At 48.8% G+C, this 18,638-nt stretch overlaps 1 protein-coding gene across 2 annotated transcripts; it reads left to right on the forward strand.

Annotated features, from left to right (window-relative positions):
- Positions 1-792: 792 nt before the first annotated feature.
- KLHL26 (kelch like family member 26) lies at positions 793-15,055 on the forward strand. Of its 2 annotated transcripts, none has more exons than XM_053372490.1 (3): positions 793-991; positions 7,398-7,580; positions 13,328-15,055. In XM_053372490.1, the coding sequence occupies exons 1-3, from the start codon at positions 873-875 to the stop codon at positions 14,907-14,909; spliced, it is 1,884 nt and encodes a 627-aa protein (XP_053228465.1). In that variant the 5' UTR covers positions 793-872; the 3' UTR covers positions 14,910-15,055. The 2 variants fall into 2 exon arrangements, with proteins under 2 accessions (XP_053228465.1, XP_053228466.1); XM_053372491.1 differs by lacking the exon at positions 793-991 and adding an exon at positions 5,297-5,841.
- The last annotated feature ends 3,583 nt before the right edge of the window (positions 15,056-18,638 follow it).

The following is an 18,638-nucleotide window of genomic DNA, read 5'->3' on the forward strand; positions in this document are numbered from 1 at the left end:
AGACACTCAAGGAATAGTTTCGGAGAAAAGGCTTTTATTTCTACCATCCATGAACTGGTAGAAGGAGCAAGTGTGATAAGTCGCAAAAAGCATGCACGAAATTCACAGTCATGTGCACAAGCATATATACCCCTTCCCTCCCCCTTTCTCCAGAGTCCTGCCCCATGAGTTCCTCTGAGCATGAACAGAAAGCTATCTTGGGACTCTTCCCAGGAAAGGGGAATGAGAGTGGTTCAGCATGTCCAAGAAGTTGCAACTAGAATGAGATAAGATTCAGTCTCAGGCCTGCTATGAACAGCGCCTATTCATTAGCCTTTAAAAGTAACATTTTGCCTTTTGCACAGCATCTTGTGATAGAGCAGAGAAAAACTGTTTTGGATTTTTAGAAGACAAAAGGAATTCTGGACAGTTTTGAGGCCTGGTGTGATTATTGAAGCCTGGGGTGATTTCAGACAGGATTTGGGTATCCTGTCCCTTCACCATTTCTTTAAGAACATGCCATATTTACATATTATATAGGGTATCTCTCTAGAGAGATGAGATTTTATATTTTATATTAGAGAGAGTGATAGGTAAGCCTGCGCCTGTGTGTTTTTTAACTGGTATTTATAGAAATATATCGAGAGAGAGAGAGACGTGAGGAGGCCCGTGTCTGAGGCGAGCTGTCCAGCTTTCTCTCCTCCTGAGGTAAAACGAGAAAAAGGCGGGCTGGCCTTGACTCCGCCCCTTGTCCCGCCCCTCATCCCCTCGCCCCGCCCCCTCCGTCGCGTCATCACGTCCCGCCTTCCGGCCTGCTCTGAGGCGCAGCGTCGGCGTCGCCTGGAAGGGGAAGCCGGGCCTGGCGAAGGCCTGAGGCGGCCGGGCCGGGCAGGATGGCGGAGTCCGGAGGGGCCGAAGCCTTCGCCTCCGCCGAGCGGCCGCCCACGCCCAGCGTCGCCGGGGGAGGCGGAGGGAGCGGCGGAGGAGGAGGAGGAGGCGGCGGCAGCAGCAGGTGAGGAAAGAGGGAGGAGGAGGGAGGAGGAAGAAGAGGGGCGCCCGCTCTTGATGCGGAAACTCCCTGCACTTGACTATTTGGTACCCGTTATTCTTGCTGCTCTGCTTTCCTCGCAGGACACCATTTATTAAGATTTTTCTTTATATTTTTTAGCGCCGTTTTTGCTATTATTGTCATGCTTAGTGCATCGGTTAGTTGTTGCTTTACTGCATTATTTGTTATTATCATAGCATTTAGCATGTTGCTGTTCTGTCATTATTCTGCGTTATTTGCTGCTATCATCATATTTAGTATAGAATTGTAGAAGTGGGAGGGACCCTGAGGGTCATCTAGTTCAACCCTCTGCAATGCCCAGTGTGGGACTCGAACCCACAACCTTGGGATTAAGAGTCTCATGCTCTGCTGAGCTGTCCCAGTCTTTGGGGTATCGTTGTTGCTCTTTTATTTTATCACATGCATATCGTTATTTTGCAGTATTGGTTGTTGTTGGTTAGAGCCTGGTGCTGGTAATGCCAGGGTTGTGGGTTCGATTCCCGTATGGGGCAGCTGCATATTCCTGCATTACAGGGGGTTGGACTAGATGATCCTCAGGGTCCCTTCCAACGCCACGATCCTGCAATTCTGCAATTTATTATATCGCTGCTATTCTGAATTTATCCTGTTACTATCGTTACTATTTTATATCACTTATCGTTATTATATTTATATCATTTTCACGGCTTTATTTTATCATATGCCTTGCATAATTATTTTATATTGTTATCATATTGATTATATCTTTGTTAGTTTTATTTTATTCTGTTCCTATCATTGTTATTTTACATTTATTATCCTTATCATCGTATCATTGTTACTGCTTTATTCCTATCATTATTACTTTATATTATTTATTATTTTATCACAATATATTTTTGTTGTGTTGTGTTGTTGTTACTTACCGTGTCTAATTTGTGGCTGGGGCAACCCAGTCAGATGGGGCAGCATATAAATAAATTATTACTATTATTAATATTATTATTAGTGCTACTAATTCTATTTTATTTTAGTATGTTACATTTATTGTCATTTTGACCATTGTGGTTGTATCAACCACAGAATAGTAGTAGTAGTAGGTGTTGTAATTATAATACATTGGTACCTCTGGATGCGAACGGGATCCGTTCCGGAGCCCTGTTCGCATCCTGAAGCGAACGTAAGATGAGTCTGTGCGTGCGTGGGCTGCGTTTTGCCGCTTCCGCACATGCGCGTGACGTCATTTTGACCGTCTGTGCATGCGCGAGCTGCGAAACCCGGAAGTAACGCACTCCAAAAATATTTAAGCTGAAGCGTATTCATCCTGAGGTATGACTGTAATAATAATAATAATAATAATAATGTATATAAACTCCCCCTTCCTAAAACACAGCCCATGAAACAACATAGAGTCATATAATTGTAGGGTTGGAAGGGATCCCTAGGGTCATCTAGTCCAACCCCCTGCCATGCAGGAATCATTTGTCCAGTGTGGGACTCGAACCCACAACCCTGAGATTCAAAGCCTCATTCTCTACCAACTGAGCTACCCCCCCACCCCTCGACGATTCAGCTGAAGGATTCTGACAGGTATTACAAGTAAGCTTGTTGTATGTAAATTCAAGTGCTTTGTTGAATGGCTATGTGTATTTTGCTAAAAAATGAGCAAGCTTTCCGGTTTCACAGAGTATTTCTTCAGGCTGGATGTTGGAGGTGGAGATAGTTGTCCTCCACCATGTTGCAAAAGCCCCAGTCTCCTGCTTGAGAGACAGAACACAGGAAATGGCCTTTTATATCCCAGGTCAGATAATGAGTCTATCTCGCTCAGGGTATTGCCTGCTCTGTGTTGACCGGCAGCTGACATCAGGCAGACGCCTTCTCTGTATTCTTTCCGGCACCTGCTTAAAACATTTTATTCTAGGCTAGCCTATCTAGACAAGTAGATGATGACTTAGAGAGAGAACGCACTACCATTTGTTTTAATCATTGTTTAAATATTTTTAATACCTGCTTTTTAAAAAAAATCGACAGTGTTTAATGTTTTCTTTTATATTGTTGTGAACTGCTTAGAGCTTCTTAGTTTTTTAAAACAAATGATCAAGTGGTATATAAGTTTTGCTTAGTAGTAGTAATAATAATAATAATAATAATAATAATAATAATAATAATTATTTTTATTGCACCCTGCCCATCTGACTGGGTTGTCCAGCCACACTTCCAACATATATAAAAACATAATGAAACATTACACATTATAAGACCTCCTACTACAGGGCTGCTTTCAGATGTCTTCTAGGAGTCTGGCAGTTCTTTATGTCCTTGACATCTGATGGGAGGGTGTTCCACAAGGCGGGCGCCACTACCAAGAAGGCCCTCTGCCTGGTTCCCTGTAGCCTAACTCCTCACAGTGAAGGAACTACCAAAAGGCCCTCAGTGTCTGGGCCGGATGACGGGGTGGAGACGCTCCTTCAGGTATACAGGGCCAAGGCCGTTTAGGGCTTTAAAGGTCAGCACAACACTTGAGTTGTGCTCTGAAAAGTACTGGGAGCCAGTATAGATCCTTTACTATATAGCACAGTATAGATCCTGTGCTATATGGTCCCGGCAGCCGCTCCCAGTCACCAGTCTGGCTGCTGCATTCTGGATTAGTTGTCGTTTCTGAGTCACCTTCAAAGGTAGCCCCGCGGAGAGTAGTCCAAGTGGGAGGATAGCTAGGGCACGTACCAGAGTAGATGGGTCTCATTCTGATCTGTGGAGCCAGGTATTTGCTCCTGAGCAAGAGTGAAAACTTGCAGCCTCCTAACTCAGGTCAGTTGTGCTTTAGCTCTTAAGAGATCCTGAGTGTGCTGCATTCTCGATTTGTCAATTTAAAACATATTGGTGGACATTAAAAAAACCACACACCTGCCAAAGGGGAGACTCTGCAGGACTTAAGTTTTAGCCTATAGGGCTTCAAATATCCTTTCCAGATTTAAGAATCTCCTCACTCCGTGCATTTGCTCAAGAGAGGTGGTGTGCTCTTGTTTTGTACGGTGGTGAAAGATCTGAATTGTTTCAGTAACCATGGATACCGCTAATTTATCTGAAGGAGGCTGACTGTATTATATGTATATATGCTTTATAAAAAAATTCTAATTGCCATTTTAGAAGCGGAAAATGTGCCTTCTGTGCAGGCATGTAACTTGAGGCACTAAGTGAGCAGCGTTTAGTAGAATAGCATTAGGTTTTAAGTATGCGTAATGCTTCCCTCCTTTATTTTCCGGTTTGTGTGCCTGGGATAAAGTTTAAGACTACTTCTGCTGCTGCTGCTGCTGCAGTACAAATCTAGAATGATGCATCTTGTGCTCATCAAAGCCTCTGATGGAAAAAAGTTAAGGGTCGTAGGGTAGGATTAGGATTATTTTCCACATACACACGAAATGTGCATTAAGCCAAACCACAGTTCATTCTACCAAGCAGCTGGGAGAACTCAGTCAGTAGAGCTTGTGACTCTTAATCTCGGGGTCATGGGTTCAAGCACCACCTCAGGCAAAAGATTCCTGAGTTGCAGGGGGTGGGACTGGATGACCCTAGTAGTCCCTTCCAACTCTATGATTCTATAAACAATTTCCCTTAGTCTTCTAACTGCTTCTGCACATCTCGAATCAAAAGGAATCAGAAAGAATAGCTTGTTCACAAACGTCATCATAGCTTTGTTGTATCATAATGGGATCATTTCAGTGCTGATCTGTCTTATGAGTTTGTTCGTTGAACTTGTTCTGTTTAGGATTTTCTGTGCCTCCTTTCAGCCACAAAGGCCCCATGGGGGAAACCCAAAACAGTAAGCAGTGCACAGTACAGTAAAATCAATAGAATACGATTAATAACTGGGAGGGGAAAATGGACACATCACTACTGTAATACCATCCAACAGCAGCAGGGAAGAAAGAGTTGTTGTTTTTTAAAAAAATATTTTTACTAAACAATTTTAACAGAACAACCTATCAATCAAGAGTTAATTGAAATGGGGTGAGCCATTCCTCTGTAGGGGATGAAAGTTAAGATATAGTGATAAGGGGGATCTGGTCCTTTCTTTTTCTGTTTCTTCTTACTTTAGTTTATTCTCTTTACTGTATTTCCTGTAGATTGGTTTGTTTCTTTTACTGTGTTTCGAAAACTTGATTTAAAAGCCCCCCCCCCAAATTAACAGGGCATCAAATTTCATTCTGGGCGCTAGCAAGGGACATGGGGTGGCAGAGAGTGTGTGTGGGAGAACTGTGTGTCCTGCTTATTTTTTTTACTGCCCCCCGTTAGTTACCTCAAGGAAATGTGGCCCTCCCCAGAAAAAAAGAGTTCAGCGTCACTGAATTAAAACAATCCAGAAAAGTTGCTTACCATGTGCCTAAATCAGTGCTTCCCAAACTTGCGCTTCTCCAGCTGTTTTTGAACTACAACTTCCATCATCCCTAGCTAGCAGGGATTATGGGAATTGTAGTTTTTAAAAAACAGCTGGAGACCCAAGTTTGGGAAACCCTGGGTACTAAATGTTCCAGAAAAGAGGAGGCCAAATGGACCTTCTAGGAGAGAAGGTTCTGGTAAGGATTACAAAAAAGCTAGCCGATGCAAGGGGTTGTGGATGTCCCAGCATATTCAGCGGGAGAGATTTGGGAACCCTGCTTCCTGCTTCCAAGCCCTAGTCCTGTGAGCTAGCCAGGGGCACCTCACCTGGACGCTGTCATAATGGCCACTTCAGCCCAGCTCAGGGGGCAGGGGGAATCCATCTGCCTCAGCTGGCAGCTGCAGTTTGCTTTCATTCTTCTCATGGCACCTAATGCTGGTGGTCCCAGAATGTTCAGGTAGGTGCCAGTCTGAGAAGTTGTGGCTGAATTGTGAAAAGACCCCTGCTTGCTCTTTGGTTGGAGCAGGCTTGGGAACCAAGCTTTACTTAGCAATCTGTTGGGATACCTGCCCTATACCAGGTCCCTCCAGCTCAAGATCATCTACACTGACTGGCAGTGGCAGTTCTAATAATAATAATAGTAGTAATAATAATTTATTTATACCCCGCCCATCTGGCTGGGTTTCCTCAGCCACTCTGGGCGGCTCCCAACCGAATATTAAAAACACAGTACAGCGTTAAACGGGATGCGGGTTGCGCTGTGGGTTAAACCACAGAGCCTAGGACTTGCCAATCGGAAGGTCAGCGGTTCGAATCCCCACGACGGGGTGAGCTCCCGTTGCTCGGTCCCTGCTCCTGCCAACCTAGCAGTTCGAAAGCACCTCAAAGTGCAAGTAGATAAATAGGTTTGGCTCCAGCTGGAAGGTAAACGGCGTTTCCGTGCGCTGCTCTGGTTTGCCAGAAGCGGCTTACTCATGTTGGCCACATGACCTGGAAGCTGTACGCTGGCTCCCTCGGCCAGTAAAGAGAGATGAGCGCTGCAACTGCAGAGTCGGCCACGACTGGACCGAATGGTCAGGGGTCCCTTTGCTTTTACCTTGCAGCATTAAACATTAAAAACTTCCCTAAACAGGGCTGCCTTCAGATGTCTTTTAAAAGTAAGATAGCTGCTTATTGCCTTGGCATCTGATGGGACGGTGTTTCACAGGCAGGCGCCACTACTTCTCCAGGGTTTCAGGCAGAAGTTTTTTGCCAGCTGTGCCTGGAGACACCAGCAATTGAACCAGTGACCCTCTGAGTGCAAGGCAGATGTTCAGAATAGACCACTCTGTTCTGCCTTGGTCAGACCACACCTGGAGTCCTGGGCGCCACAATTTAGGAAGGATGTCGACAAGCTGGAAGTCGTGCAGAGGAGATGATCAAGAGTCTGGAAATCAAGCCTTGTAAGGAATGGTTGAAGGAGCTAGGTATGTTTAGCATGGAAAAGAGGAGACTTAAGAGGAGATAGGATAGCCATCTTCAACTACCTCAAGGGCTGTCAGATGGAAAATGGAGCTAGCTTGTTTTCTCCTGCTCCAGAGGGTAGGACCTGAACCCATGGCTTCAAGTTACAGGAGATTTCGAGTAAGCATCAGGAAAAACTTCCTGACGGTGAGAGTTGTTTGACAGTGGAATGGTCTCCCTGGGTTGCTGTGGACTTTCTTGGAGGTTTTTAAGTAGAGGTTGGATGGCCATCTGTCCTGAATGCTTTAGCTGAGATTCCTGCATTGCAGGGGGTTGGACTGGATGACCCTTGGGGCTCTCTTCCAACTCTACAATTCCAGGAGGGCATCATAGGCCTTGTGGGAGGGGGGATGCTGGGCTGCATGGGCCCCCTTTGGCCTGATACAGGCGTGCTGCCGAGCTCTGCTCACCTTCCTGCAGCCCTGATTGTGTCAGTTATACAGGCCAGCAGTTTGAAAGCCTCTCTCTTTGTTTCCTCTTTCCACCCATATCACCCCCTCGTCCTCGCAGCACGGCAGACAAGAGCAGCACTTTGAAATGCACTTTCTCCGCCCCGGGCCACAGCGCGACACTCCTGCACGGCTTGGCCTCCCTCCGGGCTCAGGCCCAGCTGCTGGATGTCATCCTCACCATCAACAACGAGGTGTTCCAGGTCCACAAAGTTGTCCTGGCTGCCTGCAGTGACTACTTCAGGTGAGAGACCCGGAGCACCCCCTCACCTCTGCTCCAGCGTTAGGAGCTCAGATAGTAAAGGTAAAGGGACCCCTGACCATTAGGTCCAGTCGCGGACGACTCTGGGGTTGCGGCGCTCATCTCGCTTTATTGGCCGAGGGAGCCGGCGTACAGCTTCCGGGTCATGGGGCCAGCATGATTAAGCCGCTTCTGGCAAACCAGAGCAGCGCATGGAAACGCCGTTTACTTTCCCGCCGGAGTGGTACCTATTTATCTGCTTGCAGCTTGACGTGCTTTCGAACTGCTAGGTTGGCAGGAGCAGGGACCAAGCAACAGGAGCTCACCCCGTCGCCAGGATTCGAACTGCCGACCTTCTGATCAGCAAGTCCTAGGCTCAGTGGTTTAACCCACAGCGCCACCCATGTCCCTGGAGCTCAGATATGGTACCTTAAACCAAGCTTACGCTTGCCACAACGGAATGTCTCTTTCTTTTTATAACAATTTTATTGAAAAACAATAACACTGAAACTCGTTTATAAGAAAATACAGAACACTATTGTACAGAAAAGAGAAAGAGGAAAAAAGAGTAGACTGGAAGAATAACTGAAAAGACCCTTTATCACATTTATATTATGCATATCTTATCATTTACCCACACATTGAAAGGCAGGCTCCCCCATCTCTCACCTGGGTGCCTACCTCTTCTCCCAATCTCCAACCCTGACTGAGATACTTAAAAAAAAACCACAAAACAATTTTATTGAAAGTTTTAAAACATATAAAACAATAACACTGAAACTCGCATGTTAGAAAATACAAAACACAATTGTATGGAAAGGAGAAAGAAAAGGAAAAAAAAGAATAGAGAGAGAAGAACTAAAAAGACCCTTTATCACATATTGCAGCATGTTGGGGGGGTTGGACTAGATGGCCCTCCGGGTCCCTACCAGCGCTACAATTCTATGATCTCCACTTCATTGCTTGACTGTAGCTTGCTCTTAGAACAGTTCATTTGTCCCAATATGCAAGAAGGAGAAACACACACAGTGGAAATGGAAATGGAGATGGCATTAACTATGGACTAAAGCAGAGGTTTTTAAACTGGTGTGTGAGCTCCATTTAGGTGGCCTGTGGAAAGGCTACAGCACAGTCAACTATCTCTGTACTCAGCCCTGCACTTACTTTCCTTGATGTGGTGATGGAGGACTAAGGTGCCCAGAAAAGGGGTCCATGAATCGTGCAGCACAGAAGCACAGGACGTGTGTCTGTTGCTGCTCATGAGTCAGCTGTCTTGATGGAGAGGTGGTCAGTTGCCGGAAATCTCCACATTGGCGCAGTTGGACCTGTGACTAGCTCCCGGGGAATTTCAAAAACTGTTCTTCCACCAGAGGAGGCAGACTGTCTTCTCTGGAAACAGTGCAGGAAACCGTCCCTGTTGGTGTTAGGTGAAGGGGGGGAGGGAGGGAGACTATCTCTTCTTAGTAAAGGTAAAAGGACCCCTGACCATTAGGTCCAGTCGTGGCCGACTCTGGGGTTGCGGCGCTCATCTCGCTTTATTGGCCAAGGCAGCCGGCGTACAGCTTCCGGGTCATGTGGCCAGCATGACCAAGCCGCTTCTGGTGAACCAGAGCAGCGCACGGAAATGCCGTTTACCTTCCCGCCGGAGCAGTACCTATTTATCTACTTGCACTTTGACGTGCTTTCAAACTGCTAGGTGGGCAGGAGCAGGGACCGAGCAACGGGAGCTCAGCCCATCATGGGGATTCGAACCGCCGACCTTCTGATCGGCAAGTCCTAGGCTCTGTGGTTTAACCCACAGCGCCACCCGCGTCCCACCTCTCTTCTTAGAACGGCCCCTAAATCTGTGGTATGCAGGGCATCTGTTTTGCATGCGGAAGGTCCCAGGGACAGCCTGCAGGCAGGGCTGCGAGAGGCTCCTGCTTGCAACAGCGGAGAGCGCCTGCCAATCAGTGTGAACACTACTGAGCTACATGGGCCAATAATCCAACTCCGTGTCAGGCAGCTTCCAGTGTCCCTGAGAAGGCAGCTGGAGCCCATGTGGAGCCGCTGTGTGGCCAGGGATTGCCAGGGATGATGGGAGTTGTAGTCCTACAACATCTGGAAGGAAAACCTACATGCAGGACCCGAGTGCAAAAACACTCTCCTCACCCCAATCGCCAGCAACTGCTATTCTGAAACATTACTGTCTCCGACTGTGGAGACAGAGCACAGCCATCCCAGCTAGTAGCCATTGAAATTAGGCCCTGTGATTTCAGCAGGTTTAAGGTAAAGGGACCCCTGACCATTAGGTCCAGTCGTGACCGACTCTGGGGTTGCGGCGCTCATCTCGCTTTATTGGCCAAGGGAGCCGGCGTACAGCTTCCGGGTCATGTGGCCAGCATGACTAAGCCGCTTCTGGCGAACCAGAGCAGCGCACGGAAACGCCGTTTACCTTCCCGCCGGAGCGGTACCTATTTATCTACTTGCACTTTGAGGTGCTTTCGAACTGCTAGGTTGACAGGAGCAGGGACCGAGCAACGGGAGCTCACCCCGTCGTGGGGATTCGAACCGCCGACCTTCTGATCGGCAAGTCCTAGGCTCTGTGGTTTAACCCACAGTGCCACCTGCATCCCTTTCAACAGGTTTACTCTGTAATTAAAACTGAATTGAACACCACCCTGTTTTTCTAATCCCCTTTTAAGAACTGAATTGGCACCGACTAAGATGGCAGGCATGGGACACGGGTGGCGCTGTGGGTAAAAGCCTCAGCGCCTAGGGCTTGCTGATCGAAAGGTCGGCGGTTCGAATCCCTGCGGCGGGGTGCGCTCCCGTTGCTCGGTCCCAGCGCCTGCCAACCTAGCAGTTCGAAAGCACTCCCGGGTGCAAGTAGATAAATAGGGACCGCTTACTAGCGGGAAGGTAAACGGTGTTTCCGTGTGCTGCGCTGGCTCGCCAGATGCAGCTTTGTCACGCTGGCCACATGACCCGGAAGTGTCTCCGGACAGCGCTGGCCCCCTGGCCTCTTGAGTGAGATGGGCGCACAACCCCAGAGTCTGTCAAGACTGGCCCGTACGGGCAGGGGTACCTTTACCTTTTTAAGATGGCTGGCAAAATAAAGTGCTCCACGGAACACATCTTCACAGAGGTGTGGCGATGGACGTGAGTTTAGATGGCTTTTAAAAAGGGGGCTTGGAGAGTTTCGTGGAAGAGGAGCAAAGAGGCACCCATGATTAGCTGTGATATTTAGGAGCGTTACCAGGAACGTTTTGGCCCAGCCTCTGCGGAGGGCTGCTGGCATTCTGTAAACTTCCTGGAGGCCCCTGATTCTCTGCAGTGGCAGGCTGTGGGTTCCATAGGGTTGTGCGGCTGCCGCAGTGGGAACTGTAGTTCAGAGGGCACCAGGCTGGGGAAGGCTGAATCAGAACTATCTTGACTTTCAGAAAGCACCTGAAGGGAAGTTTTTAATGTTTGCTGTTTTATTGTGTTTTCAGTATTTTGCTGGGAGCATCCCAGAGTGGTGGGGCAGCCCAGCATATTATTATTATTATTATTATTATTATTATTATTATTATTATTATTATTATTCCTTCAGCTGTGCTCCCGCTTCTCAGCCTGGCGACTCACCCCTCCCCACCCACACAGCGGCTTGCTTTGCATTCCCCCTTCAGACTTGATATCTGTGGGGCTGGGGAAAACTACCACCACCATTGGGGCAGAGGATCTACTAGGCTCAAAGCCTTGGCCACGTCCCTGCTGGGTGTGTGTGTGTTGTTCTGAGCATACAGAAGTGGCGAGTAAGAGCCCCAATACCCATCTCCCACACTGGCCACTCCATACTTGGCACTCACCACCCTTTCTCCGCCTTCTTGCAGCTGCTGGTGTTAACACCCTCCTTGCTTTTTTGGCTACCTTCCGAGATTTGTGTGTGGGTTTATTATTATTATTATTATTAACTTTATTGGCGTTAGTTTCCCTAGTAACATCAAACCCCAGAGGTTTATTGCTCTTCCTAACAGGCGAGTGATTATCGGAGGCAGCGGCTAATGGCTCTTGTCCGACTGAATTTGTGCACTTACGGTGCTGGGCCATAAGTGCATCAAGAGCTTCCTTGATAACTTGGGTATGTAGAGGATCTAGTAGTAGCATGTCCCTCCCTTTCTGTCCCCCCGCCTTGCCCCAATTTAGGGCAAGGGGGCGAGGGAGAGGCGGCTCTGAAAAGCTTTTCGCCTCTTGTTTCTTTAATCTGGATTTCAGGGCTACGAAGTGTCGTCTTCTAACGACACCAGGATTATTTGACCGTGCCTTTCTGGACTTTTAGCTTGCCGTTGTTGATAAAAAGCCTTCCTCCCGCTCCACAGCAGCTTAAGATATGCCGGCGTCATAATGCATAAAGCTTCCATTTGTTGCCCCTGATGAACAATAACCATTTAGTGGCTTAGCCGGTCACTGAGCTGTGGGGAGGGAACTCAGCGCTTCGATTGAAGAATAAAATTGACCTACATCTGGGCTGAGCTTAGACAAAAGAGCGACAAATTCTCTTCTTCCCACAGACCCCTGTTGTTAGTCGGCTCCCTTTTCATTTACCTGTCTGCCAAGCCCTTTCCTGTCTGGTAGCATCTCAAGAGGATGCTTGGACAGTTCGCCGACATTTCGCCTAAATATGCCAACAATTTCAGGGCTCCAGAAAAGCTGAACGCTGGTCAGAATAGAAAGTGGTGAAAAGCCATCAGAGAAGGGTCAGGGCTGATTTCTCTAGGGAGGGAGGCAGCTGCAAAGATTCTTACATTTTATTATTTTTTGCTATTATTTATTAAATTTATTGGCCACTTTCTTTACCAAGGTAACTTAAAACACATACATGTACAGCACAAAAGAAAACACAAAGGTAGGAGTGAACCATCCTATCCAATCAAAGAGGCTATGGATAATTAAAAGTCAAAGTAAGGCCTGGTAGAAAAGGAATACTTTTGCCTGGCGCCTAAATAATATGCAACAATTGGAAAATATTTTGCAGAATACTTAAAAACTCAGTGTAAAGATGTTAAAACGCAAATAGGATTTGAGTAAGAATAGCAGTGACAGCGAACTTTTTCTTTCACTTGTGAGATAGGGTGAACATATAGAGTAACTATAATATGCCACATAAATTCAAATTTTGAGGGAACCAGGGAGGGTGGGAGGGGAAGTCATAGCTGGAATGATTGATTGGTAAATTTAAAATGTTACTGAATTGCTTATTTGTTAAATACTACTACTACTATGGGACGCGGGTGGCTCTGTGGATTAAACCACAGAGCCTAGGACTTGCTGATCAGAAGGTCGGTGGTTCGAATCCCCACGACGGGGTGAGCTCCCGTTGCTCGGTCCCTGCTCCTGCCCACCTAGCAGTTCGAAAGCACGTCAAAGTGCAAGTAGATAAACAGGTACTGCTCTGGTGGGAAGATAAATGGTGTTTCTGTGCGCTGCTCTGGTTCGCCAGAAGCGGCTTAGTCCTGCTGGCCACATGACCCGGAAGCTGTACGCCGGCTCCCTCGGCCAGTAAAGCAAGATGAGCGCCACAACCCCAGAGTCGTCTGCGACTGGACCTAATGGTCAGGGGTCCCTTTACCCTTTACTACTACTAGAGTTGGTTGATGGGTTAAAAGGATAACTTTAACTTGGTGGAAACGGGAGTCACTCAGCAGCCTTTAGGGAAGCTGCCTGTATTGACAGCTAGGAATGGTGAATCTGAACACTCTCCTCTCTCTCTTGGGCTCTTTGACATCTAGGGCCATGTTCACTGGCGGAATGCGGGAAGCCAACCAGGATGTGATTGAGCTGAAAGGCGTCTCTGCGAAGGGCTTGAAGCACATCATCGAGTTCGCCTACAGCGCCGAAGTGACGCTGGACCTGGACTGCATCCAGGATGTCCTCGGGGCGGCCGTCTTCCTGCAGATGGTGCCAGTGGTGGAGCTGTGCGAGGAGTTCCTCAAGTCTGCCATGAGCGTCGAGACCTGCCTCAACATCGGGCAGATGGCCACCACCTTCAGCCTTGCTTCCTTGAAGGAGTCGGTGGACGCCTTCACCTTCCGCCACTTCCTCCAGATTTCCGAGGAGGAGGACTTCCTCCACCTTCCCCTTGAGCGCCTTGTCTTCTTCCTCCAGAGCAACAAGCTCAAGAGCTGTAGCGAGATCGACCTCTTCCGGGCCGCCATCCGCTGGCTGCAGTACGACCCAGCGCGCCGCGGCAACGCCAGCCAGGTCCTCTGCCACATCCGCTTCCCGCTTATGAAGTCCTCCGAGCTGGTGGACCACGTCCAGACCTTGGACATCATGGTGGAAGACGTCCTGTGCCGGCAGTACCTCCTGGAGGCTTTCAACTACCAGATCCTGCCCTTCCGGCAGCACGAGATGCAGTCTCCCCGCACCGCCATCCGCTCGGACGTGCTCTCCCTCATCACCTTTGGTGGCACGCCCTACACGGACAACGACCGCACCGTGAGCAGCAAGGTCTACTACCTGCCGGACGGCAGCGCCCGGCAGTTTAAGGAGCTGACGGAAATGGAAGTGGGCAGCAGCCACACCTGCGTGGCGCTGCTGGACAACTTTGTCTACGTGGTTGGTGGACAGCACCTGCAGTACCGCAGTGGTGAGGGGGCGGTCGACGCCTGCTACCGCTACGACCCGCACCTGAACCAGTGGCTGCGCATCCAGGCCATGCAGGAGAGCCGGATCCAGTTCCAGCTGAATGTCCTGCACGGCATGGTCTACGCCACGGGGGGCAGGAACCGCTCCGGCAGCTTGGCCTCGGTGGAGAGGTACTGCCCGCGGACCAACGAGTGGAGCTACGTGTGCTCGCTCAAGCGCAGGACGTGGGGGCACGCTGGGGCCGCGGTGGGGGGCAGGCTGTACATATCGGGCGGCTACGGGATCTCGGTCGAGGACAAGAAGGCCCTGCACTGCTACGACCCCGCCATGGACCAGTGGGAGTTCAAGGCCCCCATGAACGAGCCACGAGTCCTGCATGCGATGGTCAGCGCCAACAGCAGGATCTACTCGCTCGGGGGCCGCATGGACCACGTCGACCGCTGCTTTGATGTCCTGGCGGTGGAGTACTACGTCCCCGAAGCCAACCAGTGGACGACGGTTAGCCCCATGCGGGCGGGGCAGTCCGAGGCGGGCTGCTGCCTGCTGGAGAAAAAGATCTACATTGTCGGGGGGTACAACTGGCACCTGAACAACGTGACCAGCATCATACAGGTGTACAACACAGAGACGGATGAGTGGGAGAGGGACTTGCACTTCCCAGAGTCTTTCGCTGGCATTGCCTGCGTGCCGGTCATCCTGCCACAGACCACAGCTCGGAGGTGACCACCCTGAGACTTCAGCCCAGTCTCCCGAGGCATCGCATGCCATCAAAGATATACATTCTGGCCTGCCCCGTTTTGGAAAATAAAATGTTTTGTGTCCATGGCAGGCGAGCAAGGTCTTCCACCTTACCCTCTTGTCCTCCATAACTTTTCGACAACTTGTGTTCCGTCCCTGCTGGGTTGGAGGAGGTTCTAAGGAAGACTGAGCTAGGATTGTGGTGGGGTTTGTACAAGAAGGGATGGGTGCTGCTCCCCATTAACTCCTCCCCCCCTTCTTGCAGGTATTTTTTTATTTTAAAAAGAAGCTCCTTTCTCCTCCCCTCCACCCCCCAAAATTATGAACTGCACCCCAGAGCATTGGTGCATGTGAGTTTGTTTGGTCTGGACAGTTTAAAAGAAAAGGGAAAAAAAAACTAAGGACATCCTGAACTTCCAAAAAAGCAATAAAGGAGGATGAGGCGGCTGGCTGGGGTGGAGGAACTCACAGAGGAGATGAAAAATGTGTGATCTCATCCTAGCAGGTGTGCCTGTTCATCCCCCCCCCCCCCCGAAAAGCACATTTTAAACACAAGTACATCACACACCAGTTTGGGCAGTCTTCTTTCTCAAAAACCGTAGAAGGAGTTCCCAAGCCGCGTTCTGTGGACCACCGGCGGCCCACGAGCTTTGTCCCGGTGGTCCGCTGCGTGTCCCTGAAGGAACGGCAATAGAAGCTGCTGCTCTGTCGCCTTAAGTGGCCTGAGAGGAGTGGAGAGGATTAGCACCAAAATGGAACAGGAAGCTAGAATTGGGATATTCAAAACAACATGTAAGGAATAAAGCAATTCAAACGCAATTAGCAATTGTGCAGCGCCTAGCACAGCACGATAACGGGCAGAAAAAGAAATTGAGCTTAAGGTTGGTGCTGCCACCCTGCTTCCCCATGTTGTTCTCGCAGGACAGCAATGCTCCCCCAGATTTCCCAGTTTTAAGTTGCTTGGGGCTGCTTTTCCCAAGTCAGCTGGCTGCCCCCCCCCCCCCCCGCTGCAACACACCTTAACTCTGTTGCTGTAGGAGTAACTCTGGTCTGGGCCAAAGATGGGCCAAGGAGGTGCTTTCTGGGTTGGACTGATTCCGAATAAGTGTAGATTATTATTTATTAAATTTGTATGCTGCCTTCTGCTTGAAGATCTCTGGAGCAGTTCACAATGTAAAGTTGCAACATAAAAAACACAAAACGCATAATAAAAATAATAACAACAATCTAATAATCTCCCCTCCCGCAACACATTTAAAAGGGAGGGCATTGTTAATCAGCCAAAGGCCTGGTTTAAGAGGAACAATTTTGCCTGGTGCCTAAAAGGTGTATAATGAAGGTACCAAGTGAGCTTTCCACAAACAGGGAGCCACTGTAGACAAGACCCCGTTCTGCCCGGTCTCACATCACCATACACTGCCCCTGGGCAACTGCCAGCCCCTGACAGTCCACCCTGCACCCTTGGGCGACCTCCCCTTTCATTTTTAAACTGGCCTTGAACCTGCCATTTTTAATTTCCTACAATGCCTATAGTGCACTGCTGCCCTGCGGTATCATGGGAACATTTGTGCCTGGTGGCAAGCTTGCTGCTCAAAAGACAGGAAACATTTTTGTGCTTTGCACGTAGATTGTAGAAACACAGAATTGTAGAGTTGGACGGGGTCCTGTGGGTCATCTAGTCCAACCCCCTGCAGTGCAGAAGTCTCCACTAAAGCGTCCCTGGTTCAATCCCAGTGGAAACTCCAGGTAGGGCTAGGGAAAACTCCCTGCCTCAAACCATGGAAAGCTGTTTCTGCCGGTCAGAGTAGACAATACCAACCTAAATGGACCAAGCGTCCTACTCTATACTTAGTTTCCTATGTTTCTAGAGGGGTCCTGCTGGGTAGTGGAGCTGGCCAGAGGTTGCCATGCCTTATCCTCCATGATTATATTCCATGGAGTTAGCACAGCTCCTCCTCTGTAGTTGCTCCCAGAGCTATAGTAGCCCCTGTGCTGTAGTGTTGCTGCTGGCTGCATCTGAGACTCTCTTAATGCATTTTAACCGCACAGGCCTGAGCCTCGGCTTATAGGATGGAACAAGCTACAAACCCACAAAACAAAGCGAGCTGTTTGGAACGGGCAAGAATGCATCCCTGGCCGCTCATGCCTTTTGCTAGTCAGCTTTTTCGCTTCTGTCTTAACAAACTCTTGGAGAAATTCCCACCCCTCCCTGCCAAGATGTGAAATTAAAGCAGGCTTTTCTAAGCACGTTTCGATGCGTTGACGTTCCAAATTATTTTGATGCACTTAAAAATGTTCGAGCGGGAGGCTCCCCTCCTCTCCCCTCTCACAGGAAAGTAAAGTAAGGGGGAGGGAAGATGCAGAGATTTACTTATTTGAAATGCAGCATTTTTTCCAGAGGATGTGTTCTGCATGTGTCGGTGGTCCCGAACTTTGAAGTGGGATGAGATTTCTAACCGAAAGACTTGTTTTTTGTGTGGTTTTAACTTGAGAGTTTTAAAACGCACAATTATTTTTTTTTACTCCAATGAGATTTATTATTACTGTTCATTTCATTTCCATACCGGTTTATATTTCAAAGAAATAATCTCAAAATGGTTTGCAACACATGAAAACTTCAAATGAAACAATCCAGAATAAAACAAATTAATGCTTCAAGGGAAATCTTTCAGATCCTTCTGTAAGTGACATTTTAGGTAAAGGGTAAAGGGGACCCCTGACCATTAGGTCCAGTCGTGTCCAACTCTGGGGTTGCGGCGCTCATCTCGCATTACTGGCCAAGGGAGCCGGCGTACAGCTTCTGGGTCGTGTGACCAGCATGACTAAGCCGCTTCTGGCGAACCAGAGCAGCACACGGAAATGCCGTTTACCTTCCCGCCAGAGTGCTACCTATTTATCTACTTGCACTTTGATGTGCTTTCGAACTGCTAGGTTGGCAGGAGCAGGGATGGAGCAACAGGAGCTCACCCCATCGCGGGGATTCAAACCGCCGACCTTTTGATCGGCAAGTCCTAGGCTCTGTGGTTTAACCCACAGCGCCACCCGCGTCCCTTTTGCTTTCCCTCTGTTTATTTACCTACTTAATTTATAGAGCTTCCCCCTAGCAGGAGGACTCTAGGAAGGCAGGGTGGTGCAGTGGTTAGAGTGTCACACCTGGGAGATCAGGGTTCAAATCCCCACTCAGTCATGAAGCTCACTGGGCGACCCGGGAGTCAGTCCCAGCCTCTTAGTCCACCTCACAGGGTCGTTTAGGGATTAATGGGAGCGGGTGGGAGTTAAATGCAAAATAATTCAGCTCTTCTGCTGACCTGCTTAAGGAAGCTGGAGGGGCCCGTCAGAGGGAGATGTCAGTTGCCAGTCTGGCACCCAGAGATCTCCACATGGTTGCGATGGGTAAAAGTCACCCCACTTCAAAGTTCTGGGGAATATCAAACACTGGACCCAACCAGCACAGGCTGGAGCTGACGGTAGTAAAAAATTCAACCTGTGGACACCAGTTTGAGGAAGCCTGTGCAAAAGAGAGGTAAGTTACTGCAGGGAAATTGCAGCACTTAACAACAGTGTGTCAAAAGGAACATAAATTGCAGGTGTAAGGTACTTCTCACGTAGCTTTGTGACTGCCTCAATCCTGCTTTCCTGGGTATCCTTCTCTGGATTTGGGGAATGGGACGGGAGGATAAGATCTAAGTCAGTTTAGGTTGGCCAGGAGGGGTG

The sequence above is a fragment of the Podarcis raffonei genome, chromosome 18 (genome assembly GCF_027172205.1).
Source record: "Podarcis raffonei isolate rPodRaf1 chromosome 18, rPodRaf1.pri, whole genome shotgun sequence".
Taxonomy (NCBI): Eukaryota; Metazoa; Chordata; class Lepidosauria; order Squamata; family Lacertidae; genus Podarcis; species Podarcis raffonei.